The 25396-nt window shown below is 50.9% G+C and overlaps 2 protein-coding genes across 4 annotated transcripts in view; one reads left to right on the top strand and one right to left on the bottom strand.

Moving 5' to 3' along the window:
- Positions 1 to 1131: 1131 nt before the first annotated feature.
- Positions 1132 to 3393, bottom strand: IL31 (interleukin 31). Its single transcript, XM_032168458.2, has 3 exons — positions 3259 to 3393; positions 2945 to 3093; positions 1132 to 1843 (listed from the first exon to the last, which is right to left on the bottom strand). Exons 1-3 carry the CDS (start codon positions 3272 to 3274, stop codon positions 1514 to 1516), a joined length of 495 nt encoding a protein of 164 aa, XP_032024349.1. The 5' UTR covers positions 3275 to 3393; the 3' UTR covers positions 1132 to 1513.
- Positions 3394 to 11505: 8112 nt separating this feature from the next.
- LRRC43 (leucine rich repeat containing 43) overlaps positions 11506 to 25396 on the top strand; it is a 25464-nt gene continuing 11573 nt past the window's right edge. For 2 of the 3 annotated variants that reach the window (XM_058425519.1, XM_058425520.1), the window contains exons 1-7: positions 11522 to 11671; positions 12898 to 13158; positions 14587 to 14697; positions 16083 to 16222; positions 18152 to 18390; positions 19401 to 19588; positions 20273 to 20520. In XM_058425519.1, coding sequence (XP_058281502.1) covers positions 11528 to 11671; positions 12898 to 13158; positions 14587 to 14697; positions 16083 to 16222; positions 18152 to 18390; positions 19401 to 19588; positions 20273 to 20520 — 1331 coding nt within the window. In that variant the 5' untranslated portion in view covers positions 11522 to 11527. Of the gene's footprint in view, positions 11672 to 12897; positions 13159 to 14586; positions 14698 to 16082; positions 16223 to 18151; positions 18391 to 19400; positions 19589 to 20272; positions 20521 to 25396 lie in introns of all 3 variants that reach the window. The other variant, XM_032168452.2, reaches the window with a different exon arrangement.

The raw sequence follows: 25396 nt of genomic DNA, 5'->3' as shown, positions 1-25396 counted from the left end.
ACCCACAGACCTTCTGATTCAGTAGGTCTAGGGTGAGACCTGATGATTGACGTTTCTAAAATGTTGCCACGGGCTGTTGCTGCTGCTGCTGGGCCAGGGACCACACTTTGAGTCTGGGTGATCTCCAAGAAGCCTTAACAGTTGTGGACTTAACATTGATTCAAATGACAAAATCTTTGGACTTGGCTATGAAGAAGTCCCCTAGGCCCTGAAAACCCAGCGGGGAGTTGTGCAGAGGACACTTTAAGATTGCTGCATGCCGCACCTGGCATCGAGGGCCTGTGAGACCCAGCCACTGCCCGGGGAGGGTCAAAGCCTGGGGAAGGCAGAGAAGCTCAGGCTGGAATCTGGGCTCCACCCCTTAACAGCTGTGTGGCCTTGAGCAAGTGACTGACTGACTTCCTGCCTCAGTTTCCCTACCTATGAAAAGAGGATGGTGCTTAACATGACCTGGCATAAAGAAAATGCTCAATGAGTGTTTATTGCTGCTGAGGTCTTGCCTTGTCTCTGGAGTGAGTGGTGCTGTCCTAGCTCACTGCCACCTCGAACTCCTGGGCTCAAGCAATCCTCCCACCTCAGCCTCCCGAGTAGCACACCACCATGTCTGGCTAATTTTTTTGTTTTGTTTTGTTTTGGTTTGGTTTTTTAGAGATGGGATCTTGCTGTGTTGCCCAGGCTGGTCCAAAACTCTGGCCCCAAGCAGTCCTCCAGCCTTAGCTTCCCAAAGTGCTGGGATATCTGATCTGTGTTACAACCCTGTGAGGCTGTGGCCATCACCATCGCCATTTCCAGATGAAACTAGCCACCGTGTCCCGCCAGGGTCATTATTTCTTTTCTCTTTCTTTTTTTTTTAAATAGAGATGGGGTCTCACTATGTTGCCCAGGCTGGTCTTGAACTCCTGGGCTCAAGTGATCCTCCTGCCTTTATCTCCCAAAGTGCTGGGATTACAGGTATGAGCCACAGTGCCTGGCTCAGGGTCATTATTTTTACTGAGCCTGTCCAGTGGGAAGAAATGACAGTGGTAGAAGCGATACCTCTTTCTAAGCATGTCCATCTGCCCTCTGCCACAACTCCACCCAGCTTGCAGTCCCATTTGCCAATGTCAAGCCTCTCACAAAATGTGTCACAGATTATGAGAAAAATTCAATATAATTTATTAAATAGATTCCAAGGGCTCCCCCAGGGAGCATTAACAACTCTTAGTACAATAAATATCAATAAATTAACATAGCTGCCACCTCCGGCCCTCACAAGGGTACAATAAGTAAGATTTAAGCCTGCAGAAGAAAAGCATTCCATAAATACCAAGACTAATAACAGTAACCTAATGTTTTTCAAGGTAATTCACAAATGTACATTTCAGCCCTCCCAGGACTAGCCCATATGAGGGATCACTGAGATTATTCATTGGAAAATGTACTTAAGGATTCACGGCAGAGTTCCCACACTTAGCTGTCGGTCATCTTTTTAAGGCTCCTGAAGTTCCTGCCATTCCGAAAGGAAGAGATGGCCTTAAGTGGTGGCCTGTTGGGCTCCAGAGGTCAATGATTTTAATGCGAGGTCCATGCACTCTGAAAACTGTTGAGAAATAGTCAGGATGAAGCGCTTACATTCATGGGTGTCTGTTGGCACAAAAATGTTTGTTTCTGGTGCATCTTGAAATATGAGTTTGTCGAGGTGCTCTATGATCTCATCAATAACAGATTTGTTGTCTAACTGTCTGATTGTCTTGAGATATGCCCGGATGGCTGGGCTGTGGATGTTGTTTGGCGGCTGGGCGTCAGGGCTGAGACATGGCAGTGTGTAATTCTGGGACACGAGCACCCCCTTCTCTTCCTCCACCTGTGGAATGAGGAGAAATGGTGCATGTTGGGTTTGCAGTAACAGCTCCAAGTCCTAACAGTGAATGTTTGCATGCTTCCTCCGTAACCCGCCTGGTTGAGATATTTATCTGATCAATGTCACAACCCTATGAGGCTGTGCCATCACCAACCCCATTTCCAGATGAAACTAGAGCTTAGGTGGCTGCAGTCCTGAAGCCTGTGCTCAGAACCACTGATCCATCCAGCTGAGGCCTCCCCAGCCTTCCAGAACCCACTCTCACATGCTCAGGGTGGTGGGAATTGCAGCACATCTGGCCTTCCATGGCAGCTCCCTGCCCTTTGGGACTCTGTTAAAGCCACGCACGCCCCACTTATAGAGTAGAGTGTTAGGCTTGTCCGGAAAGGCCTCCGAGATGCAGACGAGAGTTTTCCCAAACAAACCAAGGAGTCCGGACCACTCCCTTCCTTCCTAAGGACTAACTATTTTTGAGTCAGACCAAATTGCCAGCAGCACCTCATCAACCTGAACTGCCCAGTCATCTTGGGTTGGTAACAACCTCTGCCTTTTATAAAAGCTAAGGCTAAGGTCTAAATACCAAGGCAGATGAGAAGAGTAATGCCAATTTCATGAATTGTTTCCAAGTTTGGGTATTTGTTCGTTTGATCAAAGCTATCTTGGCTGGGCACAGTGGCTCACGCCTGTAATCCCAGCACTTTGGGAGGCCAAGGCCGGCGGATCACTTGAGGTCAGGAGTTCAAGACCAGCCTGGCCAACACGGAGAAACTCTGTCTCTACTAAAAATATGAAAATTAGCCGGGCATGGTGGCACATGCCTGTAGTCCCAGCTACTCCGGAGGCTGAGGCAGGAGAATCGCTTGAACCCAGGAAGCAGAGGTTGCAGTGAGCCAAGATTGCACCACTGTACTCCAGCCTGGGCGACAGAGTGAGACTCTGTCTCAAAAAAAAAAAAGAAAGCCATCTTTGCCTGTCTAGTTTCCCCCATCCCTTCCTGGCATAGCTACAGCCCTGGTTTTGGGTCTGGAGAGAGGAGCCTCTTTGGAGGGCAATGGAAGGCATTTTTAAGAAATCGTTTAGAAAAGAAATCTCTAGGGCACTCACGTCTTTCAAAAGCATCTTCGAGAGGGACTGTAATTCCTCAACTATTTTCTGTACATCATCACTTGGTCGTAGCAAATGGACGGGCAATGTGTGGGAGGCCAGCCAGCCTCCCAGGCAGCAGAACAGAAACAGCACGGACGTCGCGGGGCCTGGAGAGAGAACGATGCCATGAGCGCATGCATCACACACCCCTGCCCACCCCAGCTCCATCCCTACAGCCGCTGCTGAGCCAACCCTGGGGGCAGTGCTCCCAGAATCTTCCTGGTGAGACAAGATGATGCCCAAGACTCCGGAAGCACCAGGACCAGTGATACCTGAGTGAGAGGCCATGGGAGAGAGAGCAAGGCCAGCTTCGGTGGGGGCTTCTGGAGCCAGATGTGTTCGCCATGGCTGCCTGGAGGTATATAAAGGGCCAGGGTGAGGAGGAAGAGCAGTCAGTGTCCCGCCCATGGCAAAACCATTTACTCAGCTTTTCTCCAGAAAACACTCAAAGTTCTACTGGCCACGGCTGAGTGAAAGGGCTGAAAGGAAATGCTGAGGTTACCCTCAAGGTGGGCAGATGCCTGACTCAGACACACACATACTTCACAAGAAGGCACATGAATGCATCTTTGCCTTTCTTCTTGGAAGGAGCCTGTTGATTTGACTAGACGAAATTTTGAAGCCCAGGGTTGACAGACACAGCCATACCACCAAGGAGCGGGTGACTTCCAGGAGTTCAAGACCAGCGCCCACAAGGAATTTCTGAGGAGGAAATGCGAAGCCAGCATGAGATGTGCAGAATGCGGTATCTCTGGAAATTTCTGCAGCATATGCCCACGCCGTGTGCAGGGACGGCCCCATAACTGCTGTGAATGTGGCGGGTCGAAGGCTTCGTCTCAACTCCGTGGTCTTGGACATCACTGGACTCTCCATCGTGCCTCTGCAATCTCAGGGCCCAGAACCAGAGACTGTGCTCCAGAGTTATTGCTTGAAATCCTTGTTCATATCTTTTTTGTTTTGTTTTGTTTTGTTTTGAGATGGAGTCTTGCTCTGTCACCCAGGCTGGAGTGCAGTGGCGTGATCGCTGCAACCTCCGCCTCCTGGGCTCAAGCAATTCTCATGCCTCAGTCTCAGCCTCCCAAGTAGCTGGGACTACAGGCACACGCCACCATGCCCAGCTAATTTTTGTATTTTTAGTAGAAATGGGGTTTCGCCATGTTGGTCAAGCTGGTCTCTAACTCCTGACCTCAGGTGATCTGCCTGCCTCGGCTTCCCAAAGTGCTGGAATTACAGGCATGAGCCACTGCACCGGCCTAGAAACTTTATTGCTTTTTTTTTCTTTTTTCTTTTTTCTTTTTTGAGACAGAGTCTTGCTCTGTCACCTGGGCTAGAGTGCAGTAGCGCAATCTCGGCTCACTGCAACCTCCACTTCCCAGGTTCAAGCAATTCTCCTGCCTCAGCCTCCTGAGTAGCTGGGATTACAGACGCCCACCACCACGCCCAGCTAATTTTTTGTATTTTTAGTAGAGACGGGGTTCACTATGTTGGCCAGGCTGGTCTCAAACGCCTGACCTTGTGATCCACCTGCCTCCGCCTCCCAAAGTGCTGGGATTACAGGCGTGAGCCACCACGCTGGCCTTAGAAACTTTATTTCTAATTTCATTAGCTTTCTTTTTGTTTTTTTTGAGACAGGGTCTCATTCTGTCACCCAGGCCAGAGTGCAGTGGCATCATCACAACTCACTGCAGCCCCGATCCCCTGGGCTCAAGTGATCCTCCCACCTCAGCCTCCCAAATAGCTGGGATCACAGGCACAAATCACTATGCTAATTTTTTTTTTTTTTTTTTTTTTTGAGACAGAGTTTCGCTCTTGTCGCCCAGGCTGGAGTGCGATAGCGCGATCTCGGCTCACTGCAACCTCCGCCTCCTGGGTTCAGGCAATTCTCCTGCCTTAGCCTCCCGAGTAGCTGGGATTATAGGCACCCACCACCACGCCGGGCTAATTTTTGTATTTTTAGTAGAGACAGGTTTTCACCATGTTGGCCAGGCTGGCCTCGATCTACTGACCTCAGGTGATCTGCCCGCCTCAGATTCCCAAACTGCTGGGATTATAGGCACGAGCGACTGCACCCGGCCTCCTTATTCATATTTTAGTGCCAGCTTTGATTAGGCCCTTTTCTAGGGTATCGGAAATAGCGGTGAAGAAGTTAGACAGAGTTCCCGCCCTTGTGGGCCCGGCATTGCTGTGGGCTGCGGACAACAGCAAGAACATTCATAAGTAAGCTAGAAAGCACTGTGACGGCTGGAGAGTGACGGGCAGGATACTTTAAGTCAGGTGATCAGCAAAAGTCTCTCTGAGAGATGACACTGAAGCAGAGACTGAAAGATAAGAAGGAGCCGGAGGTGGGAAGATGCGGGAGAAGAGTGTTCCAAGGCGACGGGACATGAGTGCAAAATCCTCAGGTGAAAATGAGCTCGATGCTGTTCCTAGAATGAGAAGAGGGTCATGGCAGCTGCAGTGATGCGAGAGGACAGGAGGGTAGTGGGGAGGTGGGCAGTGGCTCCATCACAGAGGCCTGAGGCTGGGACAAAGAGCCCACATGTGACGAGGCAGTGCTGGGCGGCTTTCAGTAGGGAAACATAGGATCAGATGCACTTTATTTTTTTCTTTTCTTAATTGTTTTGTCTTTTGTTTTTTTTTTTTTTTGGAGAGAAGGTCTCAAGCGATCCTCCCACTTTGGCTTCTTAAGACAGAGTCTCACTTTGTCGCCCAGGCAGAAGTGAAGTGGCGCAATCTCAGCTCACTGCAACCTCCACCTCCCATGTTCAAGCAATTCTCGTGCCTCAGCCTCCTGAGTAGCTGGGATCACAGGCATGCACCACCATGCCTGGCTAATTCTTGTATTTTTAGTAGAGATGGAGTTTCACCATGTTGGGATGAGGTCAGTCTGGGTGGCCCACAGCACTCAAGATGCACAGAGGGGACACAGCCAGGAAGCCCTCCCACCCATCATCTCAAGTGCCCCTGCCGCCGGCCACCACTGACTTTTTCTTTACTTCCCAAACCGCCACAATATGTCTTTCACCACCCACTAATTTAATCAAAATCCTCTAGCAGAGTCCATGGTAGGCATGACCTTCATCCACAGGTGTTTACTGCCATAATTATGTTGCATTGCACGGCAAAAGGGATTTTATAGATGTAGTCATGATTACTATTCAGTTTACCTAAAATAGATTTTCTTGAGCTCCCTGGGCCGCCCCAATGCAATCCCATGAGCCCATAAAGCAGAAGAGGAAGTCAGAGAGATTCCGAGCAAGAGAAGGGCTCACCTGCTGTTGCTGGCTTGAAGATGGTGGGGGGCAGCGTGGAAAGCAAGAGAAGGAAATAATTTGGTCAATAACCACTGAGCTTGGAAGAGGATGCTGAGACCTAGATGAGAACCCTAGCCAGCCAGCACCTTTATTTTAGCGCAGTGAGTTCCTGAGCAAAGAATCTATCCGTGGCATGCTAGAGTTTGACCTACAAACGCTATGAGAAAGAAAATGTGTGTGTATGTGTGTGTGTGTGTTTAATAGAAAGGATCTTGCTCTCTCACCCAGGCTGGAGTGAAGTGGTATGATCACAGCTCACTGCAGCCTTGACCTCCCAGACTCAAGCAGCCCTCTTACCCCAGCCTCCCAAGTAGCTGGGACTATAGGCCTGCACCACCATGCCTGGCTAATTTTTCTATTTTTTGTAGCAATGGGGTCTCACCATGTTGCGAGGCTGGTGTTGAACTCCTGGGCTCAAGCAATCCTGCCTCACTTTCCCAAAGTGCTGGGATCACAGGCGTGAGCCACTGCGCCTGGCCACATTTGTGGTATGTATGTATGTATTTATTTATTATTTTGAGATGGAGTGTGGCTCTTTTGCCCAGGATGGAGTGCGGTGGCATGATCTTGGCTCACTGCAACCTCTGCCTCCTGGGTTCAAGCAATTCTTCTGTCTCAGCCTCCCAAGTAACTGGGATTACAGGCATGCACTACCACGCCTGGTTAATTTTTGTATTTTTTGTAGAGACGGGGTTTTGCCATGTTGGCCAAGCTGGTCTTGAACTCCTGACCTCAAGTGATCCACCCACCTTGGCCTCCCAAAGTGCTAGGATTACAGGTGGGAGCCACCACGCCCGGCTGCATTTGTGGTTTTAAACGCTGTTTGTGATATTTGTTATGGCAACAATAAAGAACTAATACAGTACCCAGAGACCACATGTTGTCAGCCTTACTGGGGTTTCAGCCTTCATTTTACATGACTCCTCTATAGCATGAAACATTGCCAACCACTTCCACATTCTTGACAACCTCTTGTTCCTCTCCTGTAACAACGTCATCCTGATCCATTTTGCCCCTCTCCCTAGCTCCATGGTGTCCACCCATGATCTGGATTCCTCACACTTTAGTGTCTGTCTCCTTCACACTCCAGACCTAAATGTCCACCTGAATGTCCCAGTGATACCTCAAAATCAACATGCCTAAAGGTGAGGGTGAGAACAGGGTAATAGTGATAGTGGAGATGAAGAGGTGTGGATGTATTGTAGAAACGTTTAGGAGGAAAAACACATAAGAGGTGGCTTTTTTTTTTTTTTTTTGAGACAGCGTCTCGCTCTGTCATCTGGGCTGGAGTGCAGTGGCATGATCTCAGCTCACTGCAACCTCTGCCTCCCGGGTTCAAGTGATTCTCCTGCCTCAGCCTCCTGAGTAGCTGGGATTACAGGCATGAGCCACTACTCTTGGCGTTTTTTTCTGTTTGTCTGTTTGTTTTTCTTGTATTTTTAGTAGAGATGGGGTTTTGCCATGTTGGCCAGGCTGGTCTTGAACTCCTGACCTTGTGATCCACCTGCCTCGGCCTCCCAAGGTGCTGGGATTATAGGTGTGAGCCATGGTGCCCAGCCAGAGGTGGTGTTTGATTGGATATGGGGATAGTGGAGAGAGAAGAGTTGAGGACGACCTCTAGGTTTCTGGTTTGGGCAACTGGATAAATGATATTGGTACAAACTGAGAGGATCACAGGCCTAAGGCCTTTGGGGCTTGGGTGAGGTGATGAATTCTGGCTCTTTGCTTGTTGGTTGGCTGGTTTTGTTTTGTTTTCTTTAAGAGGCAAGGTCTCAGTCTGTCACCTAGGCTAGAGTGCAGTGATGTGATCACAGCTCACTGCAGCCTCAAACTCCCAGGCTCAAGAGATCCTTCTGCCTCAGCCTCTTGAGTAGCTGGGGTTACAGGCACACAGCATACCACCAGGCCTGGCTAACTTTTTAATTTTAACTTTTTGTAGAAATAAGATCCTCCTCTGTTGCCTAGGCTGGTCTTGAACTCCGGGGCTCAAGCAATCCACTCACCTTGGCCTCCCAAAGTGCTGGGATTATAGGTGCGAGGCACGTGCCCTGCCTGATTCAGCTTTTGACACAGTGAATGGGAAGTGTTATGGATGCTCAGCTGAAGACACACAGTAGGCTGTCGGATGTGTGGGTCTGGAGTGTGAAGGAAGGAACTACAGACGTAAATGTGGGTGTCATCAAGGTATTGTGGCAGATAAAACTGTAAGCCATTAAGAGATGAGCAGTGTGAGGTGTGGAAGTCACGCATGGAGCCTTGGGGGCGGCTTCCATTAACAGGACAAGGAGAAGATGATGATTTAATCTAGAACATGGAGAAGGCACTCTCAAGAGAAAAAGAAGGCTGGGTGCGGTGGCTCACGCCTGTAATCCCAGCACTTTGGGAGGCCGAGGCGGGCGGATCACTTGAGGTCAGGAGTTCGAGACCAGCCTGACCAACATGGTGAAACCCTGTCTCTACTAAAAATACAAAAACTAGCTAGGCATGGCGGCAGGAGCCTGTAATCCCAGCTACTCAGAAGGCTGAGGCAGGAGAATTGCTTGAACCCAGGAGGCGGAGGTTGCAGTGAGCCAAGATTGCGCCACCGCACTCCAGCCTGGGCAACAGAGCACAACTCCGTCTCAAAAGAAAAGAGAAAAAGAAAAAGTGAGCATAGACCACTGTGTCAAGAAGCTTGGATGAGAAGGAAGAGAAAAGAGACAGTGATGGCTGCAGGGGGACTTGGGATGAAGGGTGGAAGGGCTTCCTGGCTGGGCCTCTTCTGTGTATCTTGGGCTCTGTGGTCTGCCCAGACCTGACCTCATTCCTGAGCTCTTACTCCTAACCAATGGCTGATTTGACAGAGTAGACGCCCATTGGCATCTGGACCTTAACTTGTTCCAAACAGGATGCTTGACTTCCCCTCTCAGCCTTCTCTTCCTTCACTGCACATTGTCCATCTGTTGCTCTATCAAAATCGCAGGAGCCATATCTGTGATTCATCTCCTTGATTATTTATATCACTGTGGACTCATAGATATTTATTTTATTCTTTGAGAGCCAGGCATGGTGGCTCACGCCCGTGATCTCAGCACTTTGGGAGGCTGAGGTGGGTGGATCACTTGAGATCGGGAATTCGAGACCAGTGTGGGCAACATGGCGAAACCCCAACTTTACTAAAAATACAAAAAAATTAGCCAGGCATGGTGATGCATGCCTGTAGTCCCAGCTACTCAGGAGGCTGAGGTGGGAGGACCACTTCAGTTCAGGAGGTCCAGGCTTCAGTGACCTGTGATCACGCTACTGCACAGTAGCCTGGATAACAAAGGGAGACCCTGTCTCAAAAAAAAAAAAAAAAGGATATTTTCTTCTTTGAAAGGACATATGCTTGGCTGGGCCCGGTGGCTCATGCATGTAATCCCAGCACTTTGAGAGGCTGAGGCGGGCAGATGACGAAGTCAGGAGTCCTGGCTAACACGGTGAAACTCCATCTCTACTAAAAATACAAAAAATTAGCCGGGCATGGTGGCGGGCGCTTGTAGTCCCAGCTACTCAGGAGGCTGAGGCAGGAGAATGGCGTGAACCCGGGAGGCAGAGCTTGCAGTGAGCCGAGATTGCGCCACTGCACTCCAGCCTGGGCGGCAGAGCGAGACCTTGTCTCAAAAAAAAAAAAAAAAAAAAAAGGAAAAGAAAGGACATATGGTCATCTTTTTGCCTTAACTCCCAGTTTTGGATTTTTTTTTTTTTTTTTTTTTTGAGACAGTCTCACTCTGTTGCCCAGGCTGGAGTGCAGTGATGTGATCTTGGCTCACTGCAACCTCCGCCTCCCGGGTTCAAGCGATTCTCCTGCCTCAGCCTCCGAAGTAGCTGAGACTATAGGCACATGCCACCACGCCTGGCTAATTTTTGTATTTTTAGTAGAGATGGGGTTTCACCATGTTGGTCAGGCTGGTCTCGAACTCCTGACCTCAGGTGATCCACCCACCTCAGCCTCCCAAAGTGCTGGGTTTACAGGGGTTAGCCATCACGCCCAGCCTAATTTTTCTGATAATAGTAAAGTTGTCCCGATATCGTATAGTTAAAAAGAATGAGAGATGTTAATGTGTTCCTCTAAAATTCATTTGTCAGAACCTGATGCCCAGCGTGATAGTATTAAAAGGTGGGGCACTTTGGGAGGTGACTAAGTTTGGGGGCTCCTCAGGAATGGGATCAATGTCCTTATAAAAGAAGCTTCATGGCTGGGCATGGTGGCTCAGTCTCCCAACACTTTGGGAGGCTGAGGCCAGTGGATTGCCTGAGCCCAGGAGTTTGAGACCAACCTGGGCAACATGGTGAAACTCTATCTCTACCAAAATATAAAAAATTAGGCTAGGTGTGGTGGCTCACGTATGTAATCCCAGCACTTTGGGAGACCGAGGTGGGTGGATCACCTGAGGTCAGGATTTCGAGACCAGCCTGGCCAACATGGTGAAACTCCGTCTCTACTAAAAATACACATTAGCGGGGCGTTGTGGCAGGCGCCTGTAATCCCAGCTACTCGGGAGGCTGAGGCAGGAGAATCGGTTGAACCTGGGAGGCGGAGGTTGCAGTGAGCCGAGATCCTGCCATTACACTCCGGCCCCTGAAAGTCGGTCTCAAAAAAAAAAAAAAGAAGAAAAGAAAAAGAAAAAAAAGCCGGAAGTGGTCATGTGCCCCTATAATCCCAGCTACTTGGGAGGCTGAGGCAGGAGAATCGCTTGAACCTGGGACACGGAGATTGCGGTGAGCTGAGATCTCGCCACTGGACTCCAGCCTGGGCGACAGAGCGAGACTCTGTCTCAATAAAATGAGGTCTGGGTGCTTAAACAGTTATACAGGTGGACAGTGATAAAACCCCTGACTCCAGGGTTAGAGAGACCACCCTGGAACCCACTGGCTGGTTGGAGTTGAGAGGTTTGACCTTGGGCCCTCTTCTCCTTTCTCCATCTGTCAGATGGGTATAGGATGACTTTCCGTGGGGAGTGCTTGACAGGAGCTAAGAAACAGGTCAGCTATGGCGCTCACTGCCTGCGGGAGCTGCCGCACTTAGAACCACCAGCTGTTATCCCATTTTTGTAGATGACGGCAGAAGAGAAAACGCAGGTGGTTGGGGCCAGGCTGTCTGTGATCCGGATGGGGGACTTTTTCCTCCGGGCAGGCGAGCGCGCCTGGAGAGGCCTCGGCCCCCGCGCACGCGTCCTGGCGGTTGCCGGGCAACGCGGCGCCGGCCATGGAGGCTTCCTACGAGTCCGAGTCCGAGTCTGAGGCCGGGCCTGGGACTCAGCGACCCAGGACCGGGACCGTGAGCGCGGCCGTGCGTGAGCACTTGCGGAAGCTGTGTCTGCGCGAGTTCCCGTGCGGCGCCGGCAGCTGGGTGCGGGCGCCGGGGCCGGGACTCTGGGGGCCGGGACCGGCTGTGGGGAGGCACGGGCCGGGCGAGCGGAGCGGGCTGGTCCCTGGGGCCTGGCATCTGCGCATTCTGGGGGCCGCCGACATGGGGGCGGGTGGGGCTCGAGGGTGACAGTGGGGCCCCAGTCGTGGGCACTGCGTGGGGAGGAGAGCGGGGCCCGTCCTGGGCACATCAGCTGACCTGGGCCGGGGCCTCTCCCTGACTTGAAGACGCCAACACCCCAGATTTCCAGTGGGCAGGCTCCTTTTGGGGTGAAAAGCTTTTGTTTTGGGCAAAGAGTCCCACAACTTTTCCCAGCCTCCGAGCATTTAATAAGAGCCTGAGGCAGTGTGAGAGGTGGCTCAGCCTGAAACCTGCGACCTTGGGTCCAGGAGAAGGGGTTACCCCCCCATCCTGCCTCCCTGTCTCCAGAGTCCTAAACCCTTCCCTCCCGTGGCTTCAACCACAAGGGACGCCCAGGTGTGGCCCAGGAAGGCCTATTGCCCAGGCTGGAGCGTAGTGACACGATGTCGACTTACTGCAACCTCCACCTCCCGAGTAGAGGGGATTACAGGCACCCACCACCATGCCCAGCCAATTATTGTATTTTTAGTAGAGACAGGATTTCACCATGTTGCCCAGGCTGGTCTTAAACTCCTGACCTCAAGTGATCCGCCCGCCTTTTTAAAAGGAATGGCACCTTTTAATTATTTTGTATCTCACCTCATCTGTAGTTATATCCATAGCTAATAATCCATCAAAATTATTGATTATTCACTATCTAGATTTTTTTTTTTTTTTTTTTTGAGACAGAGTCTCGCTCTGTCACCCAGCCTGGAGTGCAGTGGCGTGATCTCGGCTCACTGCAACCTCCGCCTCCCGGGTTCAAACGATTCTCCTGCCTCAGCCTCCCGAGTAGCTGAGACTACAGTTGTGTGCCACCACGCCCGGCTAATTTTTTGTATTTTTAGTCGAGACGGGGTTTCACCGTGTTAGCCAGGATGGTCTCGATCTCTTGACCACATGATCCGCCTGCCTCAGCCTTCCAAAGTGCTGGGATTACAGGCATGAGCCACCGTGCCGGCCCACTGTCTAGATTTCTAAACTCTATCCCTAATCGTCCAGTTTTATGATCTGTTCTGTTTTGAGAGTTTGGTGTCCTTAAGGGGGCTGTGTCACACCTAGAGAAAACCCCTCCTCTGCCACTGCAGAATAAGTCGCGCTTTCTTCCTCAAACTTGGCGAACATGGAGGGAGCTTGTCCCCAGAGAGGAGGACGTGGTGAGCCCCGGGGAGGAGACGGTGGAGGCCCTGCTGGGCCTGGTCCGCAGCCGCCACTCTCCCTGGGCTCTGCTGAACGACTCGAATGCGGAAGACAGTTTCCTGAGAGAACTGGCCATCCGGAACCCGCTGACGATCACAGACACCTTCTTCTACTCCTACTTCCGGTCTCTGCGGGTGGTGGACAAGGCGGTCAGTGCTGGGCACGTGGTAGATGATGTTAGGGTGCGCTCCCCTAAGGGAGGTTGGGGGGAGGGCACCCTTCCCCACAGCGCGTCAGGGATCCTGCTTTTGGGGCTGAAGCCAAGGCCAGCCTGGCCTCCATCTGCTTCATCTCCCTGGCTTGTGTGCCAGGCAGGGCCGGCTACTTGGTCAGCCTTGAGTTTCTTCTACCTTTACCCCTGGAGGCCATTGTGGCACAGCTTCCGCAGCTGAGTTCTGCAGTGGACCCTCCTGGGTCCTAGTAAAGGTTTTTCGAAGGGTCTGTGTTAGTTTTACTTCGTTTAAACCATGGGGTCAGGGTAGGGGAGGGTTGGTGTAGTTCTAACTATTTTAATTTGTTACCAAAAAGCATTCTTTGTTTACATCAGTAACAGAGCCCAGGCTCGGCATGGTGGCTCTCTGGTGCTTGTAATCTCAGCACTTTGGGGGGCTGAGGCAGGAGGATCGTGTGAGTCTAGGTGTTAGAGACCCAGCCTGGGCAACAGAGTGGGATCCCATCTCTATAAAATTTTTAAATTTAGCCAGGTATGGTGGTGCATGCCTGCAGCCCCAGCTACTCGGAGGCTGAGGCAGGAGAATCACTTGAGCTGGGGAGGTAGAGGCTGTAGTGATCATGATCACACCGCTGCACTCCAGCCTGGGTGACAGAATGAGACCCTGTCTCAATCAATTAAGCAAGCAAGCAAGAGTGAGACTCTGTCTCAATAAATAAATAAAGCCAGCAAGCCAGCCCAAAAATTGCCTGGAAACTTGGTCTCAGCCTTCCCAAGCCTTGGCTTTCTTTTTCCAGAGCCACTGGGAAGTGACACGGCACTAGGGGACAAATAGGGTGACTGACTGGTAGCAGTTTGCCAGGGACTTTCAGTTTCAGTGCAGAAGGTTTTGTGTCCTGGGAACGAACCCCTTCCGTCCTGGGCAGACTGGCACAGTTGGTGACCCGGGAGAAGGGAGGCCCCGCTGGGAAGGGCCCCAATGTCTTTTAGGCCACAGGAACTGAGGAGTCACAGATGGGTCACTGCAGCTTCTGGTCAGACCCTGCTCTGGGTGATTCCTGGACACCTTGACTGACTTCAGTGCCCGGAGTTCACTGTGGCTCTGGGGTAGACAGAAAGGAGAGAGGTTCCTGCCCTCACAGGTGGCTTATGGTCCAACAAAGGACACAGGTCATTGGCCTAGAAATCATGTACCACCTATGGTCAGAGGAAGGATGGAGGTTGGGAGAGGTTCTTGGATCCTGGCAGAATGATGCAGTGCAGGAATGGCTTCCAGGGGAGCACGGGGTGGGAAGGGAGGGGAGGTAACTGATGGAAGAGCCGCTGTCTTCCTAATGTGGACACGGGTTCTATGCCTGTGCTCCCTCGCCTGCTACAGCCCTCAGCTTCCTCTCTCTTCTTCCAGGTCACCCTGGTGGATAAAGACCTCTTGAAATTTCTAAAGCTGGAGGAGTTGGTACTGAGCGCCAATCGAATCAAGGAGGTGGATGCCACCAATCTGCCCCCCACACTCAAGGTGAAGGAGCCCTGGTCTGTGTTGAGTATTTGGGCCACCGCTGCCCACAGGCCTTGCCTTACCCTGCCCCACATAGTGTGGCCAGCATGGGTGGAGGGTAGGGCCCAGCTCCAGGCTTTTAAAATGTAGGTCACTTTCCTAGAAAAGTTCAGCATAGAATAACCATATGACCCAGTGCTTCCATTCCTAGGTGTATCCATGAAGGAACTGAAGACAGGGACTTAGCCAGATTCTCGTACTCCAGAGTTCAGAGCTGCGTTACTCACAATAGCAGAAGGGTGGACACAACTCAAGTGTCTATAAACAGATGAATGGATAAACAAAAAAATGTGGACAGGCCAGGTGCGGTGGCTCATGCCTGTAATCGCAGCACTTTGGGAGGCTGAGGCAGGTGGATCACCTGAGGTCAGGAGTTCGAGACCAGCCTGGCCAACATGGCGAAACCCCATCTCTACTAAAAATACAAAAATTAGCCGGGTGTGGTGGCATGCGCCTGTAGTCCCAGCTACTTGGGAGGCTGAGACAGAAGAATCGCTTGAACCTGGGAGGCAAGGGTTGAAGTGAGCCGAGATCGCACCACTGCCCTCCAGCCCGGGTGACAGAGTGACTCCATCTTAAAGTGGTATATCCATTCAATAGAATGCTATTCACTCATAGAAAGGAATGAAGTAGGCCTGTAATCCCAGCACTTTGGGAGGCTGAGGTGGGCAGATTGCCTGTTCTCAGGAATTCGAAACCAGCCTGGGCAACATGGGAATATCCCGTCTCTACAAACATACAAAAATTAGCTGGGCCTGGTGGCTGGTGCCTGTAATATCAGCTACTTGGGAGGCTGAGGCAGGAGAATCGCTTGAACCCGGGAGGCAGAGGTTGCAGTGAGCCAAGATTGTGCCACGGCACTCCAGCCTGAGCAACAGAACGAGGCTTCACCTCAAAATAATAATAAATAAATAAACAATAAATAAAAATTTAAAAAACCCAAATCAACAAGCAAACAACAACAAAAAGTGGGTGAGGCCGTGGATAAGAACTACAAGCAAGGAAGGTTAGCTTTGGATTTATTCCTTATCCATCTAGGGGCCCTTTGGGCCTCCCAGAGACGCATTCCTATGGGTTGAGAAGGTGCCAGATGTTTTGCAGCCCCCCCACTGCCAATCCAACATCCCCCCCCCCCCCCCGCCGTTCCAGATGTTGAAGTATCTTTCACAAAAGGAAAAGAAACCTCCCAAGACCTGCTGCAGGAATCTTTTCTTCCTGGGTTTTTAAAAGGGAGTCCGGGTGGAGCCAGGGAGGCCAGGTGTGAGTAATTTGTGATTCCTCTACTAAGTTTTGCGGGACAGAGGGGAGGGGCCTGATCGTCCCGGGCCTTCCGTGTGGTCTCCCAGGTGCTGGAGCTCTATGGCAATGAGATCAGCAGCATGGAGTCTCTGTGCGCCCGCCCACCCGCCGGCCTGCAGCACTTGGGGTTAGGCCACAACAAACTTCTAGGCCCCTTGGAAAGTCTCTACGTCACCGCTAATCACTGGTAACTCGGGAGCCCAGATGGAAAGCGAGAGGGAGGGATTAAGTATCAGGTTGGGGCGATTCTACCCCGGTGGCTTGAGAACTCAGCTTTGGTCTTTTCTGTAACACCCAGTTGGCTGCTAACCCCAGACTTATGGTTTATTTCTCTGAATCCCCCTTCAGTAGGATTTTGTAAACAAAAAGCCTGGGAGAACAAGAGGTGGTGGGTGTGAGTAACAGCCTTAGCTTTGGTGCTGTATTTTTATTTTTTTATTTTTTTTTTTTTGAGATGGAGTTTCACTCTGTTGCCCAGGCTAGAGTGCTGTGTGCGATCTCGGCTCACTGCAACCTCCACCTCCCAGGTTCAAGCAATTCTCCTGCCTCAGCCTCCCAAGTAGCGGGTATTACAGGCACCCACCACCACACCTGGCTAATTTTTGTATTTTTAGTAGAGACGGGGTTTCACCGCATTGGCCAGGATGGTCTTGAACTCCTGACCTCAAGTGATCCACTTACTTCGGCCTCCCAAAGTGCTGGGATTACAGGCGTGAGCCACTGCACTTGGCCTGGTGCCGTATTTTAGGGGAGGGTTTCTCACCTTGAGCTCGCTGGCATTGGAACCCCATCACCCTTTGCTGTGGGGCTGTCCTGGGCATGGTAGGATATTGAGCAGCATCCCTGACCTGCACCCGCAGATGCCAGGAACACCTCCCTGCTAGTTGTGACAAACAAAAATGTCTCCAGACAGTTTTTGTCTGAGCCTAATGTCCCCTGAGCAGCAAAATCCCCCCAAGCTGAGAACCACTGCCCTGGAACCAAGCCCTAGCGCCAGCCGCTCCATCGCTATTGAAGGTTCAGGCTCCTTAGGAGCCTGCAGATGGTTCAGCTCACAGTTGATATTCAACTTCATCTCCTCGGTGGGTGAGTGGTAGAAAACTTAACATCCTGGACCTGAGGGGTAGGAGTGGACCAGAGACCACCCAGAAAAAGCCATCAAAGGAAGCTGGGAGAGGACGGCTTTGCAAAGCATGCTGTGAGAAGTCCCAGGACTTCAGCAGCCCGGCAAGGATGGAAGGGGTAGAACCACCTCCCCTCTCTCCTTCCCCCAAGGAACCTGGAGGGCACGCCCTTGGGGGGTCCAACCCTCTACATGCCTGGAGTGGGCGGACGCAGCAGGCAAGGGAAGCCCCCTCTCTGACCCTGGTTTCCTCTTCCCTTCTGTTCTGCTCTTAAGGGAAGAGTGAGGCTGGGATTGGGAGACGCTGTGCTGCCAGCGGCCGCTTGTGTTTTTCTTCTGTTCTCAGAGCTGAGCTCAATTTGCTTTCTAGTTTGTAGCAGCAGGAAAGTCACCCTGCCCCTGCCCTGTGTCTTGGTCTGGACACAGGCCTTGGCCCATGCTCTTTGCAGGCCCCTCCTAGCCCCCTTGCCTCCTGGGGTTCTGTCCCAGTCTGACTTTGAGACACTGTCTCCTGCTTCTAGACCGCCCAGCCCTCCAGCCTCTGGCTCCCTCCTCCCAGTCCCCAGCATCAACCCCACTCCTGCCCTGTCCACTCCTGCCCCTGTCCACAACTCTCCCACGGTGGCTGTCCCCTGCTGTGCCGTCCAGTCTGCCCGTAGTATTTGTGCAGAGCCTTCTAGACGCACGCAGTGCGTGAGGCTCTACGGAAGCTACTGAGAGGTTTGGCCAAGAAGAGAGGAGCCCCGTGAAGGGAGGTTGGTAGGGGCGTCTCTGTGGCTCTGACTGTGAGGGTGGCAGTGCTATGGAGAGTGGAGACGAAGAGCCAGGCACTCGTTCCCGACCCGGGGTTAACTTGGGTCAAGGGTAGGACGGGTGCAGGCCATGGATGGGCAGAGTCCTTAACCCCAGGCCCCCATCTGTTTTGGCCGCAGGGCTGCTTGCCCCCTGCTCACCTGGCTTCTTGACCCCCAGACGGTCCTGCTTACCTTCCAGGCCCAACCTTGTATCCCTGGACCTGGGCTTCAATGACCTGACAGACCTGCAGAGCATGGTCGCCAGCCTGAGGACCCTCCGGCACCTGCGACTCCTGGTACTGCAGGGAAACCCACTGGCCTTGGTGCCCTACTACCGCGGCCTCGCCATCGACAGCCTGGCCCAGCTCTGCGTGCTGGATGACATCACCGTGTCTCCCAACGAGAAGCATCTCTTCCGGGGGCTCAGCCTCAATGGCGGTGAGGGTGCTGGCATGCAGGGAGGGGGTGGCACGTGACACTCCAGCCTCCGCCTGAGTGTGCCCCACCCTCCTGGGTCTGTGTACCCGTCTGTCCTGCAACTCCCCATTTGACCCAGATCCTAGTCAGGTATAGCCTCTCTTCTGGGTCAGAGCTTTCGCCCCAGGCTTTGATTCCTGTGATTGGGATTTGGAGACAGAAGTGATAGGGGGAGGCTGGGCTTGGTGGCTCACGCCTGTAATCCCAGCACTTTGGGAGGCTGAAGCAGGCAGATCGCTTGAAGTCAGGAGTTTGAGACCAGCCTGGCCAACATGGTGAAACCTCATCTCTACTAAAAATATAAAAATTAGCCGGGCATGGTCGTGAGTGCCTGTAATCCCAGCTACTCGGGAGGCTGAGGCACGAGAATCTCTTGAATCCGGGAGGTGGAGGTTGCAGTGAGCCGAGATGACACCAGTGTACTCCAGCCTAGGCAACAGAGCGAGACAAAAAAAAAAAAAAAAAAGTGGTGCAGGAGGATCCCTTGAGCCCGGGAAGTGGAGGCTGCAGTGAGTTATCATCTCTCCTCTGCACTCTAGCCTGGCAACAGAGCGAGACCCCGTCTCTAAAAAAATAAAAAATAAAAACAGCCTGTAGGGACTTGGGACAGTTATTTCTATCAGCTTCTTCACCTCCCTGGTGGCTTGAGATCACCCCCTTGTGGTTCATGCCGCAAGGTGCACCGGAGGCTTCTCCAGGTCACTGTGACGTGCTAGATAATGCTAAGGTGACCCGCAGAGTAGCCCTTATCACTCCCATATACAGGTCAGGAAAACAAGGCTGAAGAGGGCTATAATGACACCCGGATCACACAGCTTGCCAGAGCTGTGACGTGAACCTGACTGCCCCACCAAGGCTCCTCCCTGAGTGCTGGAGAGAATCCAGGGACCCATGCCTTCCCGGCCCTCTTGCTTTCTGTCTGCCAACTTCCATTCCATGGGCCCCCCTGTCCTGCCCATTCCTCCTGGCAGATCTCTTGGCACAGGAGGCGCAGTTTGTGGTGACCATCGGAAACATCAGAGGAGTCCTGGACACCTCTGTCTTAGACCCGGAACCCGGGCCCGAAGGCCCTTTCATCACTTACAGCTATTACGTGACCTACGATTTTGTGAAAGACGAAGAAGGCGAAGCGAATGAGTCCGCAGGCGCGCTGGCCGAGGTGTGCCCTGGGCTGTCCCTGGGAGTATGGGGGGCTCTTGTGAAGGCTGAACTGCTTCGTGGGCCCCAGGAAAATCCTTTTAATTAATTAATTTATTTATTGAGATGGAGTCTCGCTCTGTCACCCAGGCTGGAGTGCAATGGCGTGATCTCAGCTCACTGTAACTTCTGCCTCCTGGGTTCAAGCAATTCTCCTGCCTCAGCCTCCCCAGTAGCTGGAATTACGGTGCCCACCACTACGCCCAGCTAATTTTTGTATTTTTAGTAGAGATGAGGTTTTACCTTGTTGACCAGGCTGGTCTGGAACTCCTGAGCTCAAGTGATCCTCGGCCTCCCAAAGTGCTGGGATTACAGGCGTGAGCCACCACGCCCAGCCCCATTCTGCAATTTCTACAACTCCCCCCATCTCCCTCCACATCAGAAGAAAACCCAAGGATACCATCCAACTAGGAGAAACGTGATGACACCTCCCACATAGAAGTGGTTCTTGCTTTTACTCTTAATGTAGGTCTTTCAGAAAAGACAAAACTGGGTTTCTAAGAGCCTTCCTGCCTCCTAGTGTGGTGTGTCTGCCCATGCGTGAACCTCATCCAGATGTCGGGAGCTGTGTTACAGACACCCCGGGCATCAGCTGAGCACGTCCCGAAGATGGCAGCCTTGGACGAGTTTCTGTGTCTTCCTGCAGATCGTCAAGCCGTCTCCTAGCTTAGGATTATTAGTTGAGGAATCTCCTGAAGAGGTCGTCGAAGACGTCATCGAAGACATTGTTGAAGAGGTCGAAGGGTCTCTGGAGTCTGAGGTGGAGGAGTCAGGAGAGTCAGAGCTGTCTGTCATCTCGGGGCCTTCGACTGTCTTGCAGACGCCGAGGGCCTCTGCAGAAGAGCTGGCCAAGTTGCGGCTGCGTATAGATCCCCGGCTCTGCCCGTCCCCAGGGTAAGGATGGAAATCCGAAGCAGGGCAAGTGGTCAGAGCAGTAGGGTCACGAGCCTAGACCACACTGCGACCTTCCATTAAAAGTCCTGAGGCTGGCCGGGGGCGGTGGCTCACGCCTGTAATCCCAGCACTTTGGGAGGCCGAGGCGGGCGGATCACGAGGTCAGGAGATCGAGACTATCCTGGCTAACACGGTGAAACCCCGTCTCTACTAAAAGTACAAAAAAATTAGCCGGATGTGGTGGCGGGCGCCTGTAGTCCCAGCTACTCAGGAGGCTGAGGCAGGAGAATGGCATGAACCTGGGAGGCGGGGCTTGCAGTGAGCCGAGATGGCGCCACTGCACTCCAGCCTGGGCGACAGAGCGAGACTCTGTCTCAAAAAAAAAAAAGGCCCCACTAGGCTTGTTAGCTGTGCTGGTGGTGTTTAGATTTAGTGTTCAGCCCTCTTTTCTGGAGGGTTGAACTTAGCTAAATCCTTCTACTCTAACTATCTACTCAAAGTACAACTGAGTCCCACTTCCCTGACCAGCCAAGATTTTCAGAATGATTGAATTTCTTTTTTGGCGGGGACAGAGTCTCACTCTGTCACTCAGGCTGGAGTGCAGTGGTGAGATCTCAGCTTACTGCATCCTCCACCTCCCGGATTCAAGCAATTCTTGCGCCTCAGCCTACAGTTGGGACTACAGGCGTGTGCTACCATGCCCGGCTAATTTTTATATTTTTAGTAAAGATGGGGTTTCACCATGTTGACCAGGCTGGTCTCGAGCTCCTGGTCTCAAGTGATCTGCCCGCCTCAGCCTCCCAAAGTGCTGGGATTACAGGCATCAGCCATCACGCCCAGCCTGAATTTCTTGAGTCGATCGAGAGATGATAAATTAATAGCCCTTTTCATTTTAGCCCTTGGGTATGAAAACCTTTTTTGGTTTAACATTTTAATCCATCTAAGATGTATTCTCGCACATAAAGTGCTGTAAGGATCTTCCATCCTGTATATCATGTTCTTTCTTGCCAATCTAGCTCCATTCCTTCTCTCTTTTTTGTGCTGCTTTTGTTATGAAGATTGTAGAGTAATTGTTATAAATATTAATTTTATTATAAACATAAATATGTTACAGACCCAACAATACATTGTTATAATTACTGCTTTATATAATCCATGTCTTGCAGAGAAGAAAGGAGAGCACAAATATAAAGTTTTTTTAAGCTTGTTAACCTTCTTAGTTACCATTTCTGATTCCTTTCATGTCTTCCTTTAGAATTGATTTACTGTTGTGGCTCATGCCTGTAATCCCAGCACTTTGGGAGGCCGAGGTGGATGGATCACTTAAGTTCAGGAGGTCGAGACCAGCCTGACCAACATGGTGAAACACCATCTCTACTAAATACAAAAAATTAGCCAGGAGTGGTGATGCGCACCTGTAATCCCAGCTACTTGGGAGGCTGGGGCAGGAGAATTGCTTGAACCCAGGAGGCAGAGGTTGCAGTGAGCCAACATTGCACCATTGCACTCCACCCTGGGCAATAAGAAATAAGCTCCGTCCCCCCAAAAAAAAAAAAGCAATTGATTTACTTTCTGGTTTCATTCCCTCCCTGCCTCTTTCTTCCTTTCTCTCTTTCTTTTTTGTGGTGGGGTCTCACGATGTTGACCAGGTTGGTCTTGAACTCCTGATCTCAAGCAGTCCTACTGCCCCGGCCTCCCAAAGTGCTGCAGTTACAGATGTGGGGCACTATGCCTGGGCTTGGTGTCATTTTCTTACTCCAGTATGCTTCATTCTCACTCCCATTTCCTTCATGTTGTTATGGTCAAATGTATTACATTTCTACATGTTATAGCCCAAACTACAATTTTATAGATGTTGTCTTATGCTGTTGCATTTTATTCTAATTAGAATCAAGGACAAGAAATATATGACTATACTGTCTTTTGTATTTGCCTACATGATTACCTTTATTGGTGCACTTTGTTTTTTATGTGAATTTGAATTACCCTCTGGTGTTACTTCCTTTCAGCCTGAAGAACTTCCTTCAGGAAGTTAATATATTCATATATTCAACTTCTTTTCATGTTTCATGTAAGGCAAATCTACTGGCAACAAAGTCAGTTTTTTTCTTTCTCTTGATATGTCTTTATTTCACCTGCAATTTTCAAAGATAGTTTTGCTGGGTATAGAATTGTTGGTTGACAGTTTTGGTGTTTTTTTTTTCCCCGCTACCCCAGAACATTTTTTTATTTTTTGAGAGGGAGTCTCGCCCTGTTGCCCAGGGTGGAGTGCAGTGGGTGGATCTTGGCTCACTGCAACCTCTGCTTCCTGGGTTCAAGTGATTCTCTTGCCTCAGCCTCCTGAGTAGCTGGGAGTACAGGCACCCGCTACCATGCCCAGGTAATTTTTAGTAGAGGCGGTGTTTCACAATGTTGGCCAGGCTGGTCTTGAACTCCTGAGCTCAAGTGGTCCACCCGCCTCAGCCTCCCAAAGTGCTGAGATTACAGGTCTGAGCCACCATGCCTGGCCTACCCCAGAACTTTGAATATGTCGCCAGCCTGCCTACTGGCCTCCATTGTTTCTGATGAAAAGTCAGCTGTTCATCTTATTGGGATTCCTTTGTCTGTCATGAGTCATTTTTCTCTTCCTGCTTTCAGGATTTTCACTTTGTCTTTCAGCATTTTACTATGATGTCTCTGGGTGTGGATGTGTTTGCATTTATCCTGCTTGGAGTTTGCCAAGCTTCTTGAATATATAGATGAATGTTTTAAATCAAATCTTGGAAGTTTTCAGCTGTTATCCTTCAAGTATTTTTCTCTGTTCCTTTTTCTATCTCCTCTCCTTCTAGCACTTCTATTATGTGTTCTTCTAGTAGCTCTTCATAAAACCCAAGGAAAACCTGGAGTGTTTACCAGGAGCCCCCCTCCTTGGAGGGCTTTGAACACAAATTTCTGTCCCCCAAGTGCCCAATGAGGTTGCCTAAAGTTCTCTTCAGCTTCTCAGCCACCACTTTTGGATTTGACCCTTGAGCATTAATGTGGCACTAAGCTCATTCTCTTTGACTGTTCCAGTTTGCCCTGATGTTGGCCCTGAAAATTCTCAGTGACTTGGCTCTTCAGCACCTTCAACAGATAATGTTAATATTGTGTCCAGCTGATATGACTGTTCTCAGCAGGAAGGTTTGTCCAGTATAGTCTAGTCTACCATGTCCTAAAACAGAATTTCCACATTGATTTTCTAAACATACATTTTATTTTTGCAGTCTAATAGATTTATTTTAATTTGTCTTAAGTTATATTCCTTAGTTTACCTGTAAGCCTTTATATTTTCCATACAATTATTTGCCATATGTAATTTCCCAAGTTCAACAATTAGCAAACGCCAGTCATCCACATACCATTTCCAGGTGCAGGTGTGATGCCAGGTATTGGGATTACAAACAACAAATCAGATGGAAAATGGTCAGCTCTAGAGGGCTGGGCACAGTGGCTCATGCCTGTAATCCCAGCACTTTGGGAGGCCGAGGCAGGCAGATCACTTGAGGTCAAGAGTTCGAGATCAGTCTGGCCAACATGGTGAAACCCTGTATCTACTAAAAATATAAAAAATTTTCTGGGCATGGTGGCGCATGCCTGTAGTCTCAGCTACTCAGGAGGCTGAGGCAGAAGAATCGCTGGAACCTGGAAGGCAGAGGTTGCAGTGAGCCGAGATTGCGCCACTGCACTCCAGCCTGGGAGACAGAGCAAGACTCCTACAAAAAAAATTTCTGCTGTTCTTCACGTCTCTAGATCTGTTCTATTTGGGCACTTACCTTTTCATGAGGGAAATGAACCAACAGTAATTACATATACTAATGTCACAAGTGGTACATCAGAGGAAGTACAGGACAAATCTCTGCCCCTAGGTTGGGCACATAGACGTAGAAGTATGGGAAACACATTCACCCATCCAAACCCAAAGAACAGACTCAGAGACGTGAAGAACAGCAGAAATGAGACTTTTAATGACAGTTTTGCAAGATCAGGTGTCTGGTAGGCAGGCACACTGGGGCAGTCACAACAGGTCATTTATCTCCTAGTGGGCAAGTCCCTCCCCAAGTTCCTCATTGGTCGAGCACTATGGGGTTACAATCTTCCAGGTTGTCGCCTAAGTATCATTATCCCCTTATAAGGTCATACCCCGTCCCCTTCCCCACTTAAGTTTTGCTGTTGTCACCCAGGCTAGAGTGCAGTGGTGTGATCTTGGCTCACTGCAACCTCTGCCTCCTGGGTTCAAGCAATTCTCCTGCCTTAGCCTCTCAAGTAGCTGGGATTACAGACGCATGTCACCACTCCTGGCTAATTTTTCTTTTGTCTCTTTTTTTTTTTTTTTTGTATTTTTAGTAGAGACAGAGTTTCACTACATTGGCCAGGCTGGTCTCGAACTTCTGACCTCAGGTGATCCACCCACCTTAGCCTCACAAAGTGCTGGGATTACAGGTGTGAGCCACCGCGCCTGGCCCCCTTTTATGGGCTGACCCCTCCTCTACATCCTGTTTGCTAAGCGTGACTTTCTAGGTGCCTGAGTCGTGAGGTTTGTCACGTCCGCAAGGCTGGCTGCCAGTACTTAGATTTTTCGTGCCTTGAAAATGGACCATTTAGGCCGGGCGCCGTGGCTCACGCTTGTAATCCCAGCACTTTGGGAGGCCGAGGGGGGCGGATCACGAGGTCAGGAGATCGAGACCAGGGTGAAACCCCGTCTCTACTAAAAATACAAAAAATTAGCCGGGCGTGGTGGCGGGCGCCTGTAGTCCCAGCTACTCGGAGAGGCTGAGGCAGGAGAATGGCGTGAACCCGGGAGGCGGAGCTTGCAGTGAGCCGAGATTGCGCCACTGCACTCCAGCCTGGGCGACCGAGC

This window comes from Hylobates moloch, unplaced genomic scaffold (genome assembly GCF_009828535.3).
Source record: "Hylobates moloch isolate HMO894 unplaced genomic scaffold, HMol_V3 SCAFFOLD_12, whole genome shotgun sequence".
NCBI lineage: Eukaryota > Metazoa > Chordata > Mammalia > Primates > Hylobatidae > Hylobates > Hylobates moloch.
The sequence above is the reverse complement of the archived record's forward strand: the minus strand, read 5'-3'. Positions and strand labels throughout refer to the sequence as shown.